Below are 17,083 nucleotides of genomic sequence, written 5' to 3'. Positions count from 1 at the left end.
CATGTCTGGTCATCTTAGGCAACTTTCCTAGTAGGGACCCAGTCTTGAGAATCTTAGTGGAGAAGTATGTGAACCTCCAGGGTAGTTGTGACAAGGTGGTGGGTGTGCGGGGTTGCGCATGAGTTTAATGTAGCCAGGATAGCTTGTTAGGTGCAGGCATGCTCATAGGGTGATACAGGCGCTCATGCTAGGTGCAGAGCCCTGGCCTGCTGTGCTTGTCACCTCCCTGTGAATGTCCCTCTTGGCTGCTCTGCAAGGTATTTGGGGTTAAGCAGGAGATGAAATAGGGACTCTGAATCAGATAGCCTTCTTTTAAGTCTTACGGATCTTCAGGGTGGAAGTGTGCCTCTCAGGATGTTGAGCTTGTTCTGAAATTAGAGGAATCCCATCCAAGTATGGGCGGCTTTCCCTCCATCCTTCTTATGCCACCTCAGCTTACTTTGACTTGAAGCTTTTATCCCTTTCATCCTATCACTGGTCTGGCTTCTGGGAAGAGGAGGGAAAAAAGGGTGAGGGTAAATGGGGAAAGTTAAAGAACTGGGGGTATGTGGATTTGCTGTCCTTAAGTCATTTCTGGAACAAAGTGTAGGTGTGGGGAAGAGGATGAGTGAGTGGGTGGGAGAACAAACAAATGTCCCCTGTACCACTTGTCTGGCATTCAGCCTGGACCCTTGCTTGGTACTTTCATTTTCCTGTGTTGTTCCTCTCCCTCGTTTAAGGTATCACCATGTATACATATGTAATTTCATAACAATGGAATCATACCATAATGCTCTTTTCCTCTTTAATACTGTTTTGTAATCCTTTTTCATCTTTCCCCCCAGTTTTATTGAGATATAATTGACATATAACATTGTGTAATTTCAAAGTGTACAATGTGATGATTTTATATGTATATAAAATAACCACATTCATCACCATACATAGTTACCTACTTTTTGTGTGTGGTAAGAACCTTTTATCATGGACATCTTTTTATGTTAACTAATACATAGTAAGTGGTTGAATTATATTTCAGTGTGTGGCTATACCATAATGGATTTTATTCTCTAATATTTAATCTAGTTATCTCATCTGTTATCAATGGGGTCTTTCCTGACCCCTTTACTTAAAATTGTAACAAGCCTCCTTCCTTTCCTATCTCCTTTCTTTTATTTTTTTTCTGTAGTATTTAACACCACTTGATATACATTTAAAAAGTGTATTTGTTTATTGTCTAACATGCTCCATTAGAATGTAAACCCCATGAAGACAGGGATTTTTATTATTATTTTTAATATCTTTTTATTGATTTCAGAGAGAGGAAGGGAGAGATGGAAACATCAACGATGAAAGAGAATCATGCCTCCTACTGGGGATTGAGCCTGCAACTCAGGCAATGTGCCCTGACTGGGAATCTAACCGTGACCTTCTAGTTCCTGGTGGATGCTCAGCCACTGAGAAACATTGGCTGGACTTTTTTCTTTTTTCTCTCCTACTGTACACCTGGTCACTATTGGTGCTCAATAAATATTTGTTGAATGAGTGAATTTGTTGGACTTTTTGTGTACTTACTGGGTTTTTAATTTGCAATATTTTTGTTATTAGGTACATTTTGTGATAAATACCTGGTATATAATTTTAGCACACTTGTATGTTTATCTCCTTAGGATAAATTCCAAGAAATGGAATGCACATTTAAAATGTTGATTCATGGAGCCAGACTACCCTTAAGAATGTTAACTTCTACCAGCAGTGCATGAGATTGCCAATTTCTCCACATCATGAGTAACACTGGGTTGTGTATTTTTCATATTCCCCATCTGATAGGTGAGACATGGTCTTATCACTGTAACATAGTAGTTGTGAAAGCGACTCTGGAGCCAGCCTGTGGGGGCTTGATTTCTGACGCAGCCACTTACTGTGTGACCTTGGGTAACTCATTTAACTTCTCTTCCCTCAGTTTTATCTTTGGTAAAGTGGGTATAATGATAGTACCTATTTCATGGGGGAATAAATCAGTTAATTCAAGTAAAATGAACTGAAATAGTAACTGAGATGAAGCACTCAATAAGTATGATTTAATTTACATTTCTTTGGATATTAAAGGTTGAACATCTTTTCAGATGTATTTTGGACATATTTTTCCTTTGGATCACTTATTCACGTCCTTTGCACATTTTCCCAGTAATATTTTTCTAATAATTCATAAGAGTTTAGGTGTTGACTATTATGTATGGTGCAGAATTGTTTGCAGTTTGTCTTTTGTCTTGTATCTTTGTTTACGCAGTTTTTTTCCTGCCTGCAAATTTTATATTTTTAGGTAATCAAAATAATCTTTGTAGTTTTTTCTGCTTCTAGGCCAGTCTTTAGAAAAGGCACGCTTTAACATACTGACATCTGTCAGGGGGGAGGGATTCGGGGGCTGGGTGAAATAGGTGAAGGGATTAAGCAAAAAAACAAACCAAAAAACCCCAAAACAAAAAAACTCATGATATAGACAACAGTATGGCGATTACCAGAGGGAAAATGGGGGTGGGGGGCGGTAGAAGAGGGTAAAGGGAGGATAAATGATGATGGAATGAGACTAGACTTTGGGTGGTGAACTCACAATACACTATACAGATGTATTATAGAATTGTACACCTGAAACCTATATAATTTTATTAACCAATGTCACCCCAATAAATTGAATTAAAAAAATAAAAATATAAATAAAAAGAAAAGGCATGCTTTGTTACCTCAAAATTATAAAAATAGTTACCCATTCTCTTCGAGTACTTTGTGTATATGCGTATTTTAAAATCTTTAAATTTAAGTCTTTGATCCACCTGGAATTTATTTTGATAGGAAGACAGCAGTTGTGATCTGGCTCTATTTCTTTTTAGTTGGGTAGTTTCCCAAACCCATTTGTTGAAGAAGAAGGATTAAGAGCAGGAGCAAGAATCAGGAAGGGTTCTTCAGGGGAATCTGTTCTCCCCTCTTCTAATTTGAAAGTAGGATATCCTAGAGATAGCAAATATCCATTTCAAACTCAATCAATAGTCATTCTGTTGCTAAGCTGTGGGATGAATATGCTGTGTAAAGCAGTTTGAGATCAGAACTCACAACTTGACTCTAGGTGATGAGACTGCTATGCTCATTGGTGCAATTCTGTACTGGCTCTGGAGGATCCTCCTAAGTGGATCATAACTTGGGGATTGTTTTGAAGTGTTGGTTATTAGTTTGGAATGATAAGCTCTGTGTTGTTCAAGAAACAAATGAAGTGACAGTAGCAGATCTTTCCTCCAGCCTGGGGGTATTGTTAAGTATTGGTTAGTAATAAACTCATTGTGTTCTAGTTCTGGCCTCATTAGCTCTTTTTGGAACTCTAGTCCTATCCAGTTGCTTGCCTTTCACTCAAGATAGAGGGAGGATGGTTCTTGTATAGTAGAGCATCCACATATCCCATGGCAGCTACTATCTGCCAGAGATGATAAAGAAGGTAGCTAACTTTTACATGGCATATATTATGTGCCAGCAACTGTTCTAAACACCTTACAAATATATATACTCTTCAGGAAGTAGGTCCTCTGTACTGAGTTGAATTGTGTCCCTCCAAAAACTTGTGTCCTCCTAGAACCTATGAATGTCGTTTTATTTGGAAATAGGGTCTTTGTAGATGTAATCAAGTTAAGTTGAAGTCATACTGGGTTCGGGTGGGTCCTAATCCAATGACTGGTGTTCTTAGAAGAAGAGAGAGACATACACAGAGGGAAGATGGCCAGATGAAGATGGAGGCAGAGATTGAAGTTATGCTGCTACAAACCAAGTAATGGGAAAGATGACTGACAACCATCAGAAGCTGGAAGAGGCAAGGAGGAATTCTTCTCCAGAGCCTTCAGAGGGAGCACAGCCCTGCTGACACCTTGATTTTGGACTTTTAGTCTTCAGAACTGTGAGAGAATAAATTTGTTGTTTAAAGCTGCCAAGTGTGTAGAATTTGTTACAGCAGCCCTATGAAACCAGTATACACTTTTTATTATCATCTTCATTTTCAGGTAAAGAAATGGAGGCCCGAAATGGTTCAAATATTTGGAGATTTCTCTAGGCCACTGCTCTGCTGGCTGGGCACTTACTCTACCTTCACCACAGCCATCAACTTCTGGTAGTGCTGGGGCTGAGCTGTTGGAATAGCTTCTTTCTATAACAGCAGGCACAGCCTTTCCCCATCCTTGCTCACTTCACATCCTAAAGCAGAAACTTCTCATGAGGTTTCTATTGCCTGATCATTTCACTAGGTCTCTTCCTGGCTCTAACCCTTCAGGTGAAATCAGGCTTTTATTTTTCATTTCCTTGCAATGACAGAGAAGTGTGGGTGATATTTGAGGGGGGAGGGTAACCCAACTTCTTCTGGCAACTGAATTATACTTCTGATTTCTGGCCCATTATATTTCTTAGAATTTTTGTCAATAGACAACTGAAGTCTTATTTTTCTTTGGAGCTTTTAGGATCTCACACACAGCTCATGTGGCACATATCACAGTTTATGGCTGTGAGCAGAGAAGGAACTGCTTCATGGTAGCACTGTCTGTGGCTCCCCTGATCACCTTCTTGATAGCACAAACCACCACAGTGGCCCTCTCCCCTGCCACTGTGGGTGGTGGGGATAAGGACATTATCTGATCCATCTCATCTGCCTGAATAGCTCCTTGTTTGCCCATGGTCTCTGCTGGCATCTCAGAAGAGGTTTCTTCGTGCATCCTGTTACTGGCTCTGGAATCTTGTCTATTTTTCACTATAACCTTTTGCTTTGGATCCTGCTCTTATTGTCAGCTCCTCTCACTAGACTGAGCTCTGGGAATTCAGAAACCATATCTTGTTTGCTACTGTATCCCAGGACTGAGCAAAGACTTGGCACTTACTAGCTAACCCCTCAGGAAATGTTTATTGAATGAAGAAATGAATATTGACCTTGAAGCTTTGGAATCCTAGTTTTTCTTGCTTCTTGTTAAAGCCAAGGGCCAAATTGAGAAATTTAGAGGCCTGCACTATAGAATGATTATGATGTCCCTCATATTTTAGACCCCAGTATATATTATAAGAACAGTATTAAAATAAGTATAAGGAAATCCAGCAAAGTATAAAGAAAATCCGGCAAAATTCTGGTTTTTACCATGGTTACTACTTGGATAAATACTAAATAATTTAAAACATTTGTTGTATTGTCTCTGCTTTGCTAGTTCCCTAAACACATGCTCTTGGATAATCCTTCCCAGAACCAGTCCCTCCGTCACCTTGGACTTCACTTTCCTCTTAACACCATCTGCTGAAGCTGCCAGCTAGCCCCTTTTACCCTGCAGTGGTGGCTGGCCCCTGAGACCCCAGCCTGGGTTAATGCCCTGGGTTCCCTAGGAGCTTGCCAAGAAAAAGAAGTAGAACATGAACACTGTTAAGGAGAACTCACATGCTGACTTGTGATTTATAGTCAGCATAGCACATTGTGCTACTTAGGCCATTTTAGTCATAATAATCTGCTTCCAGATCCTGTATGTGGAAAGCCCAGAAATTTTCTTGTAGTCCTCCTTCCTGGATTACTGAGAAAAGTCAAGATGCAGGTTCACTCTGCCTCCTGTATTAACCTGGGCCTTGCTGAGACCATTCATAGAAGTAAGATGTGATTCTGGAACTAGAGCCCAGGCTTCCTACAGGCTGTTCAAGGCTATGACCATAGTCAAATCCTGTTGCTGCTTGATTCCAAGGAGTTTAAAATAGTGTTGGAAACCTCATAGGAAAAAAAGCACTGCCTTAACTTCTTGGCTAAGGAAGTGGTGTTTGCTGGCCAGAGTAGAAGGGATAGCCAAGGCTCCCAAGATCTATTCTGGACCTGTTGATTTGAGGTGTGATGTTCAGCATTTCTAGATGATGTCCTGTAGCTCTGATGGTTTCTCATGTCAGCATAGAGTGATATGGCCGTGTTTTCAGGAAAAGAAACCAATATATTGGTCCCCTGTCCTCTAAGAGAGCCTCACCATTAGATGTCCTAACTTTCATTTGAATTTCCAGGCTCTTTTAAATATGGAACCTTTCCTCCTACCCACGCACACAGTTAATATAGGAACCCAGCAATATTATCCACATTTTGCTTGAACTTATTTCATCAGAATTGCTTTCCTTTTAGCAGCGTGATTAGATCAGCTCTTCAAAGGGATGAGAACTTTGATAGGGTTTAGGAAAGGAAGGAAAGGTTTGTGTGGGGCACATACTTTGACCTTGGACAGCCAGGGAGTAACATGGAGGCACCAGGTACATGATGTGCTGGATGAGGAAGAACAAACTTACATCCCTGGAGAGCCAGGAATTTAATTAGATGCTTTTCATGTATTTTCTTATTTAGTTACCATAATGCAAACCAATAAATTATCATTTTTGCACATGGGCAGCTGAAAGTCATAGAAGTTACGTAACTTGCCCAAGGTCAGACAGTGAATAAAAAAGGCTGTGCTAGGATTGATTTCTCCTCAGGTCTGTCCAATTCCAAAGCCCATGCTGTTTTCACAGAGCTCTTCTATCTTTGACAAGATTTAGTAAAATAGGGTGAGCAAAAAAAGAAAAGATGGGGAAATGCCCTCTTTCTCTGCCTCACAGTTTTGCTTGTTGAGACCTGTTTAGCCAGAGCATCCTGTTACTTGAATACTAGGTTCTATATAAAGAGATGCTACAACAACATATGTGGGAAAGATACCAATTGGCTGTAAGGGAGGATTTAAAAAAGTCATTGTTTTTTACCTCTAGATCTCATTGCAGTGTAACCTACAAGTGTCAAAACACCATTGGTAACACTGGTTTAGTGCTTAAGTGGCCCTGTCCTATCCAAATAAAGTCTGTTGATCTATCCCAAGGAGTAAGCCATGATGGGGGCAGAGGTGAGGGTGTGGTGTGCCCTTGCTGCATGTACTGGAGCTGGTGGCACCTGTTACGTGACTATTGCAGTGAATTATTACTGAGTAAACAAGAGGTGCCTCTCTTTTGCCTTTCTAAGGAAGACCAGATGGCAGTGGGTGTTGGCCAAGATCCAGGGGAGCCTGGCCTCTGGGCTGGCAGAGTAGACAGCTTGAGAGTGTCAGGTGATGGAATAAGAAGAGACGGGGCTGGTTTATCAACTGATATAATCTTAGGGATACCCAGAATGTGTCCTGCCCCTCAAAGAGTTGCCTCAGCTATTTGCTATTGCTTGGAGTTCCACAGTGAAAATTTCCCCCCTAGATTTAATTCTTTGAGATCCTACTAAAAATGAGGAGACTCCAGGAAGGGGTTTGATTTTGAAGCACCTTGGTCATGTAAGTGGAAGTGTGATTCAGTTTATGAGATTAATTTCTGAGAACTAGACTAAGGTAAGGGACACAGAGGAGAGGACACTAGTCACAGGGATAGGAGGGAGACCACTGAGTTGGAGACAAATGCTCTGAAAAGAGAAGTCATGTCCCTAAAGAAACATTTGGGCCTGGCCGGGCGTGGCTCAGCGGTTAAGCATCGACCTAGGATCCAGGCGATCAGGGTTCGATTCCCGGTCAGGGCACATGCCCGGGTTGCGGGCTGCAGCTGATCAATGACTCTCTTATCATTGATGTTTCTATCTCTCTCTCTCTCCCTCTCCTTTCCTCTCTCTGAAATCAATAAAGATATATTAAAAAAAAAAAAAAAGAAACATTTGGTTTCCTTCACAGTTTTGTCTTGAGAGAAAACTAGCAGCTGAGGGTAGCGGGGATAGAGGCTCTTGACTCCAGAAAGGGGATGTGGAACAGAGATACACATGCTAGGTATGCAAGCACAGTATTGTCTGGAGAGCAGCTGACAGGCACAATGTAACAAGGAGTGCAGGACCTTTGGGTCTGTGGTTTGCTGTTATGTCCTCAGACAAGACTGTCACAGATCTTAGGAAGTGTGAGGGAGCTTCACAGAAATGATGTAAAATGATGGCGCAAAAGATGCCGCTGATGACAACATGGGCAGGGCACTTCCTCAGTGACCACTGGTCACAGACAGCTTCTGGTCTTGATTTCCCAATGAGCTGTGCTGATATAGGGCTTTATGGGAAGGCGAAATAAGCCATGGCAAAAGCAATGACAAAGCATTTGGGTGTCCATGCAAAGGTGCAGTTTCCCCTTGTTCACTAACTTTATGGAGCCAAAATAGGTAGTCCAGAGGCTGCCAGCATAGTACCTATGATTCAGATTTACAACTTTCTGGTCTGAATTCCTCCAAAGTGAGAGCCTTCCTAGTTGACTATTCATCTTTCATTTACTAGTGTCCTCAAACTGCCTTTGTGACCTGAATTTTCACATCTTTTCCTCCTCCAGGGGGTCTTTGACAGAGGTAACCAAACTTTGCCTTTCTCAGTTCCTCATGGGTTGGGTTCATGGATGTCCTTCCCTCTCAGGCTTTGACTTCACTCTGTCCACATTCTTCCCCTGTCCAGAGCATTTTCTTTTGATCAGACTTTTGGCTTCATTCAGGCCCCTGGAGTTCTTACTCATTTCTTCCAGCATATTTTCCTAGAGGACTGTCCTAGGAATGGTCTTTACCTCTCACCTCCTGAAGTTTGACAGGGTTTGAACCTCCTTTCTTACTGGAATCAGCACAACTCTGTGGAGATTTCTGGAGGTACCACACCCCATCTTTTCTCCCAACCACCGTAGCCCAAACAAGGTCTCATGATGTGCTGATCACCAAGATTTTGCAGCCAATACCCTCAGCAGGGAGGGACTCCTGGGCATGCGTACTGTGCCCTGAGTAGCAATCTCTGCATCCCTTCCATATAACCTATATTTTGGCTTTTTACTAAGAGGTCCAATTGCCCTGCCTGAACCCTCTCACCCTGTCCAGGACTGCAGCCCTGTTGTCAGCCCCTTACCAGGGGCAGTGGCTTTTGCTTTCCAGCCTCTCTTAGGCCAGGTCCCTTCACTGATACTAGAGCCTTTTCTTCCATCTATGCTTTGGTAGGTAGAGTCCCACTCATGCACTGATCTTCCAGTGTTGACCACCCTGAATTCTGCCTGCTACTTTTTGTCTAATTGGATGTCATGCTGATTTGTCCAGCCACACTTCTGGAACAAGGGTCTTAGCTTAGGCCCCTGTCCTGAATTTCATGCCAGCTCTCCAGCTGCCTCTGCCTCTGCCTCAAGAAGAGCTTTTAATATGCATTTATAAAGCTCCAAAGGGAGGTAAAGGACGTAACATTTTCCAAACTTAGAGAGCCACCCCTGGCCAGTGTGACTCAGATGGTTGAGCATCCTTCCATGCACTGAGAGGTCGCCAGTTCCATTCCCAGTGAGGGCACATGCCAGGGTTGTGGGCTCGATCCCCAGTAGGGGGCGTGCAGGAGGCATCCGGTTGATGTTTCTCCCTCTTCCTTCCTCTCTCTCTAAAATCAATAAAAAATTTAGAGAAACATTTTCTTTCCTGAAGGAATATTTATTAAAATCTCACAGAATATGGAGTTTGGTGGAACACAGTTTTGGAAAGTATGAGGCTTTATCCCAAAGGAATGGATGGCTAATGGAGGAATTCCAGGTGAAAATAATATGACTATCAGTGAAAAAAATTCTTTGGGGTAGGAAATTTCTCATTGTGCTCTTCTTTGAACAAATGCCCACTGAACTACCTATTTACCAGTCTCTGCTGGAGTTGCACCATGTGTTTGACTGCTTACTGTGTGCATGAGGCCAGTTCTGACCTGGAGTGGAGCCCTAAGGTGGGGAGGAAGTAGATACTCTACATTCTCCCACATTTGGGTCGTCTTCTCCTTCCTCCAGTTGAAACAGGAAGTGGCGAATGAGGTGATGAGACTATGGCCTCAGACATCATTAGCTTCTGGATCCAAGGAAGGGGAGCTTCTCTGAGGCTTTCCCCATGTTTGACCTCTTCCAGGATGTCTCTAGCGCTCCTCCTACTCTGGTACTGTTTATCTCAGCATCTGTCTCAAGTCTCACTGCTAGTTCAGGATTTTGACTACATCAGTGCCAAGTGGGATGGAGCTCATTCTTAGGGAACAGGTGTGACTTTCTATATTTTCTACTTTCCCTATGAAATCCCTGTTTTATAGCTCATGGGAAGTCCAGACTATAATAATTTTTTCAGTCCTTCAGTGGAGATAAACCCATGTTCTGTGGGCAGGGTGATCTTGCAGGTGGAGAACCATTTAAATCTGGTAGGATGGGTAACCAAGTGTCAGGAGCTCTGGCTGGCATAGGTGGTAACCAAAGAGGAAGCCAGTTACTTCCTCTGTGTGTCATTCCTAACCAGGACAGATGTAAAAGACTACTTGAAGCAGAGAGAAATCTCTTATACTCTGGATTAAGACATTACTAATCAGAGACCCTGCTGTATATGTCTTTACTGTCATGAGTGAGATCTTTGGTCAGCCAATCTTAATTCAGTGGACTGAGCTAAGCATAAAACAAACTAGATAGGCTCAGCTTTTAGGTATCCCCTTAGGTATGATGTTTGAACATCCAACAAGTAGCATCCTCTACCCTTAAGACCCACCCTAGGAGCCTTGGCTTATGGCACTTGTCCATTTCTGCCCCTTCCTCTGAAAGACCACGGTTTTAACTGTGACGATCAGGGAGTGAGGTAACTTACAGGACGGTAGAAAGAGGGCTTGAAATGGGCATTTAAAGATCTTAAATAGAGTCAGTCAGTTATTTGGTTAGTGTGTAGGTATTTATAAGTATTAGTTGGCCTATAACTGTAAAAGCCTTGTTTTCTCCTACTAGTCTCTCCCTGACAGGCTCCCTACATAAAGACATTCATAAGATTCTGTTCTTAGCTCTCTTCTCTCCTCCCTCTACTATCCCTGGGTGATGTCCATGTATGCTTATGGTTTTAGCTACCACTGATACGTCAGATACTCTCAAATCTCTGTCTCCAGCTTAAATTTCTCTTCTGAGTTCCTGAATCACAATGGCCAAGCACTATTGACATTATAACCTGGATCACTCTTTGGCATTTTAAACTCAACATATCCCAAGCCAAGTTATATTCTTTTTTAAAAAATATGTTTTTATTGATTTTAGAGAGAGGAACAGAGAGGGGGAGAGAGATACAAATATCAATGATGAGTCATTGATCAGCTGCCTTCTGCACGCCCCCTACTGGGGATTGAGCCAGCAACCTGGGCATGTGCCCTGATGAGGAATCAAATCATGACCTCATGGTTCATAGGTCGACACTTAACCACTGAGCCATACTGGCTGGGCCCAAATTACATTCCTTATCAACCCATCCTCTTCTCCCTATTTCCCGATTCCTTCGTATTCCTATTCCTCCTCCTTTGTTCCTTGACTTAGGAGCATCACCATCCAGGGTTATTAGTAAACTTGTTTCTTTTTCTTTTTAAATTTTTTTTTCTTCGTTTTTTATTTTTTTTAAAAAATATATCTTTATTGACTTCAGAGAGAGGAAGGGAGAGGGAGAGAGAGGAGAGAGAAACATCAATGATGAGAGAGTCATTGATCGAGCCCGCAACCTGGGCATGTGCCCCGACCGGGAATCGAACCCCGATCACCTGGATCTTAGGTCGACGCTCAACCACTGAGCCACGCCCGGCCGGGCTTTCTTCGTTTTTTAAAGCTGGGGGCAGTGAAACAAGGAAGGGCTTAGGGTGAAAGAAGCAACAGGAGAAAGTCTAGGTAAGGCTGCTTTGGCTCATTAGAAAGTCAGAGAAAAGGGGCCTTGGACACAGGTTCAGGGGGTTAGCATGGGACGAGCTGCCGCTGCCCATTGGTCCGCTGGTTGCATTGAGTTTAGAGTTTAGGGGATGCACACCTGTGGAAGAAGAAGAGGAGGAAGGGAAAGGTTCAAGTGTGTTCCCGGGAGGGAGAGCATGCCAGTAAACGTGTTTCTGTATTACTGTCTTATACTATTCCCCCACTATAAACTTAATAGGTTCTGAGTATAATGCAAGATGTTTAGAATATGGGTGGGTGATTTCCTCCCTCCCTCCCTCCCTCCCTCCCTGTTCTTGTCTGCAAGGCATCTATAGTTGGATTCAACAAAGAAGCTAACAGATAGAAAAGACACACATAAAGAACAATTAAAGGTTACCCGAGGTTAAGATTCTAAGTAAAATGGAAGTTCTGCAAAGGAAACATCTGAGGGCTAAAACTTTGGGAGTAAGCATCATGGAAGAGGTGAGAGTTGAAAGAACAGCCTAGGTGGGGTAGGGATCAGAAGACCCCTTGAAAGCATTCACAGTGGAGAAGGGATGGGCCATATGATCCTCAGCTTTTTTCTTGTACAAGCAGAGAAATTGTCACCTTCCTCACTGGCTGCTACTGTAAGTCACTTCTGAACCTCATTCAGTTTGGTTCCTTTTAAAAGGTTCTGAATGAGGCAGAAACCCTACAACAAAGAGAGGGTAAATAATCTATCACTTTAAGGAAGTAATTAGCTGAAAGTCATCTAGCACAAAATACCCCCACCTACTAAAATATTCACAAAGATCTTTTACAGGGATCTTCTCCTTAAATTATCATTAAGGGTATTAAAGATAACGCTAAGCACCATTAGGTCTGCCTAAGCAGAAGCTCCAGCATTAAAACAGACTGCCAACGTGTCAATGGAGAGCTACCTACAAATCAAACTGGCAGCATTTGTCCCATATGCCAGTGGAGTAGCAGATGAGAAAAAAATAAATAAATAGTTCTGACGATTGAATATCCTAGTGTAACTCATAACTTAGCTAAAAGTAGCCTTTCCCTTAGAATGTTGGCTCAATGTGTCATTCTACGACTTGTAGAAAGTATGATTCCTTAACCCAGATTTCTTCAAATTCCCCGAATCTCATGTATTTGTTCAAGGTCACTCTTTTGAGCTCTTGCTTCTGCTAACTTATTTCAGATTATAAATGGTCTTGCTGTCTTAAGCATGCTGTACCTATTTTCATCCACACTGACTGGGATATAGAACTCATTTCCAAGCTAAAGACTTTATGTGTGTAACAGACCTTATTAAAGGTTTGGAGCAGTGGAGAGTATTTTACATAGCAAAGTGAGCAACTTGAATTCAAATACTGGCTATTCCTGTCCCTTAAAGTACTTTTACCTACCTTGCCATTAGGTATTCATCACTATTCATACCACCCAGGTATATGGCCTTAGTTTCTTATAATCTTATCTTTCCTCTGCAAACCTTCTTTCCTCTATCGTCACTAAGTATTCCAAATACTTAGTGACTCTAGTATGCAAAGCAAGTGAACTCTAACTTTCCCTCCCTAACTCACCCTCTATATGTCCCAAGCCCACTGAAGGGCTCTGCTGAATAAAAAGCTCACCCACTTCTTTAGCCACACAAAGGATTTGTGGAACCTCTGATGTGTTCTGTTACATTATTTTGCCTCTTTTGAAAGCATTTCCTGTTTTAGGTAGCATTTACTTCTTCTTAACCCCAGGAATGGTTTTGCTTTGAAGAATCAGTGGAGGGAAGGTATGAAGATATTCCAGGCAAGGGCAACAATGTGAATATAGGAGAACCTACATGGAACTATTGTGGTCAATGAAAAAACTAGTCCAACTGGGAAGAATTCATATTGGGGAGCCAAGCTTAGAATAGACTAGAAAGCCCAGAAACAGACCTGGGTTTCAGTGGGAAAGGATAGTGTTTAGGACAAATGTCTAACCATTACAAAATGTTTTCCTGTCACCTTCTAGCAAAATAACTTATACGTGGGTTAAAGGTTTTTACATAAAAACTAAAGTAATAAATATACTAGAAAATAGTTTCTTCATCAGGCACCAAAGGCAGAAACTATAAAGGAAAAAGTGTGATAGATTATCTAAAAAAAAAAAAATTTATGTCACCGTAAGCAAAATAAAAAGCAGATGACAAACTGGTTATAGGGAATTTTCTTTTTAAAAAAATTGATTTCAGAGAAGGGAAAGGAGAGAGAAACAGGTTTGTTGTTCCACTTATTTATGCATTCATTGGTTGCTCTTTGTATGTGCCCTGACCAGGGATCAAACCCATAACCTTGGCATATTGGGAGGATGCTCTAACCAACTAAGCTACCCAGCCAGGGCACAGAGTTTTCAACATGTCTCTGAGGTCCACAAGCTGCTAACATAGTAAGAAAAAAGCAAAAACACAAAAAGAAAATAGGCCAAAGTCAAAGAAGAATAAATACAAATGACCAATAAAGCATGTAGAAAAAGGCTGTTTCACTTATAATCCAGAAAAGGCAAACAGAAATGAGATATGTTTCAACTGTTAGATTGACACATATTAAACAAAATATTTATTGCTGCTGAGGGCTTGAGGAAATGAATTCATACTGTGTTGCTAGTGATATAAATTAATGCAGTCTCTCTGAAGTTCAGTTTGGCAGTATGTATCAAATTTATTTATTTTTATTTTTTTAATATATCTTTATTGATTTCAGAAAGAGGACAGAAGGGGAGAGAGAGAGATAGAAACAGCAATGATGAGAGAGTCATTGATCGAGCCCGCAACCCGGGAATATGCCCTGACCGGGAATCAAACCCTGATCGCCTGGGTTGACACTCAACTGCTGAGCCACGCCCGACCGGGCTGTATTACATTTAAAGTGCACATACTCTTAAACCAGCAATTTGACATTTATCCCAAGGGCAAGTGTACAGAGATATATGAATGAGGATATTTGTTACTGTATGTTACTGTAGAGTTTCTAAAACAACCAAAATGGCCATTGATAGGGTCAAATAAATTATGGTATGTCTATACAATGATAAATGAAATAGATCTATAATTATTGATACAGAAAGATGGCTACAATATATTCATGAAAAATATATAGCATATGAACCTGTTTCAGTTTAAATAAATATTTATTTAAAAATTCATGCAACATATTGTTAACAGAAATTTTCTGATTCAGAAAAAAAAGGCTGCTTAAAAAAATAAGAAATAGATTCTGACTTGAGGATGGTGGTGGGTGGGCTAAAACCAGGCAGTTATTTTACCTTGATAATGAATTGTGGTGATAAAAACAATGTTCAGGAAAGGTTTTATTGTGTGAATGTATGAAATGAATGAAGTGAAAAATGCGATTAGAGAAATTAGGACATAATAGTGGCAGGCCTGGAATAATGTGTAAACTGGGCTAGGCAGTGGGATTATAAGGCCAAGGACCAATCTTAGGGATGTTCCATGATGGAAGGAAGCACTGATTTGGTGCTCTGTCAGGAAGAAGATAAAGAAGAAAGAGTAGCAAGTCACTGACTTATAATGTCAAGGTGTCTGTCTGCCCTGTGCAGCTGGAAAATTACTTGTCATGACGAAATGGTAAGTGGAAAGGAGAACCACTCTTCTAGAAGGGGGAGAAAGTTTATTTCTTTGAGTTGAATTTGAAGGGCCAGAAATACATGCAAAAGGAAATGTTTTGTAGGTTGGGGATTCCTGTTTAGAGAGAAAGGTATTTCTAAACTAGAGGCAATAGATGAGAATGGGGATTGTCTATATTTGACATCCTTTAGATGCTTGTGGGAGGGGTGATCACATATCTTGGTTCTCCCTTTCCTGTTGGCAGTCTTGCCAGACCCTGAGAGGAGTGTGTTGCAGTGGCCTCAATTGAAACCTGAGTAGAGAGCTTGAGGAGGGGTAGGAGTGGGCAGTAATCATAATAAAACAATAGCCACAACATTATTTAAAAGTCACTCTACCATTTACAGAGGCCATGATATGCAGCGACTTAGCTAACACAATCATGTATACTGTGTTACTATTCTTCTTCTTTTATACGGACACTGAGGCTCAGTTATGGAGTAGAATTCTAGCTCAAACTCAGGTATTCAGGGTTGAAATTTTATTTCTCAGTTCTTCACTCTCCATCTCTTAGAGATGAATTTTCCAAGGAGGGAAAGAGCAAAAGCGGCAGCCTGGAGCTGAGTGGTGGAAGGAAGAAGAGGACCAGGGAAGACACTGCATCACTCATAGTCACTGCCTTGTCCCCTGGCCCTTGTAGGCCCCAACATTCCTCTAAACTAGAGAATGTTGGATTTCTGTTCAATTCGGGGGGGGGGGGGGGGCGAGGAGTCCTGATCTGTCCATAAGTAGCTTGTGGTATTTTGGAAGTAAGGCTGGACAGTTTGGTTACAGCAGAGTTAGTGTGGTCGCTTAGTGGTTTATTGAATTCTGGCCTCATTCTTTTGAAAGTAATACAGTAAAAGCATCTTGACTTTGATCCAGGAGGGAAGGGCTTGTCTGAATTAATTATGTGAAAAAATTTTTTTCAAAGTCATTAGGTTTGTTTACTTTTGGGATCACATAGTAAATCACTTGTGTGTGTGCCAACTAGTAGAGATCCTAAGAGCACCTGCTTTAATGAGCAAAATATCTAGTTGTAAGTCACTACAGTTTTCCAACTGACAATCATACTTATGGGTTTAAATTATTTGCAATCCCATTCTGATAGCAAAATCACAAAAAGCATTTATTTCCTGTCAGAAGTTCTGAATTAACAGGGTCCACTTTAAAGAGCTATTTTTTCCCCTGGGGTATACTGAGCTGTGTGGAACAGTCTTCCCATAGCCTCACACTACAGCTTAGCTGGGTGGTTTTGAGGACAAGTCTTTCCTTTAGATTGTGTAGTGAGAAGGGAGGAAATGGAGGCACCATGGGAAGTTTCTGCTCTGTGAGCTGGTGACTCCACAGAGAAGGGACGTTTCCAAAACCAGTAAGCTGGTGTCAGTTGAGTCCCACTCACATGATCTTTCCTTCTAATAAGATCAGGCTTCTGAGAAGGTCCCTAGAGAAAGTAAGGAGGCCTCTAGAGGCACGAGATTTCCTATTGGCATCCTGGATCTTACCCAGAGAGGGGAGCTAATTTCCAAGTCCTCTGGAGGAGGCTTTCCACGACCCTTCCTCCTCACTGCTTGGACTCTAAATCAGGAGCCTCTCTGGCTTCTTGCTAGCTTTTGCTTACCCATCCTGGCCCAGCCCTTTGGTTGTGTGCCATTGGTGATTTTTAGCCCTGCTAGAAATTACACCCTTTGCAAGGGTAAAGCAAATTGGGAGTTTCTGGATCTGGCTCCAGAGGGACTGGGGCTGTCACCTGGCCCTGTGTTTCCTGGTGTGCATTCCCTGC

General features: G+C 41.7%; 1 protein-coding gene across 10 annotated transcripts in view; it reads left to right on the top strand.

Annotated features, from left to right (window-relative positions):
- Positions 1 to 17,083, top strand: part of LOC107529293 (aspartic peptidase retroviral like 1) — a 136,041-nt gene that overhangs the window by 24,071 nt on the left and 94,887 nt on the right. For 7 of the 10 annotated variants that reach the window (XR_015715529.1, XR_015715528.1, XR_015715527.1 and 4 more), the window contains one exon: positions 1,810 to 1,914. Coding sequence is in view for 2 of the 10 variants with exons in the window: in XM_087823613.1 (XP_087679739.1) it covers positions 1,810 to 1,914 (105 nt within the window). In the remaining 8 variants the exon portion in view is untranslated. Of the gene's footprint in view, positions 1 to 1,297; positions 1,530 to 1,809; positions 1,915 to 3,709; positions 3,951 to 17,083 lie in introns of those variants that run through there. The other 3 variants (XR_015715531.1, XR_015715532.1, XR_001602447.2) reach the window with 2 other exon arrangements.

Source organism: Miniopterus natalensis, chromosome 13 (genome assembly GCF_054644295.1).
Source record: "Miniopterus natalensis isolate mMinNat1 chromosome 13, mMinNat1.hap1, whole genome shotgun sequence".
NCBI classification, from domain to species: domain Eukaryota; kingdom Metazoa; phylum Chordata; class Mammalia; order Chiroptera; family Miniopteridae; genus Miniopterus; species Miniopterus natalensis.
The sequence above is the reverse complement of the archived record's forward strand: the minus strand, read 5'-3'. Positions and strand labels throughout refer to the sequence as shown.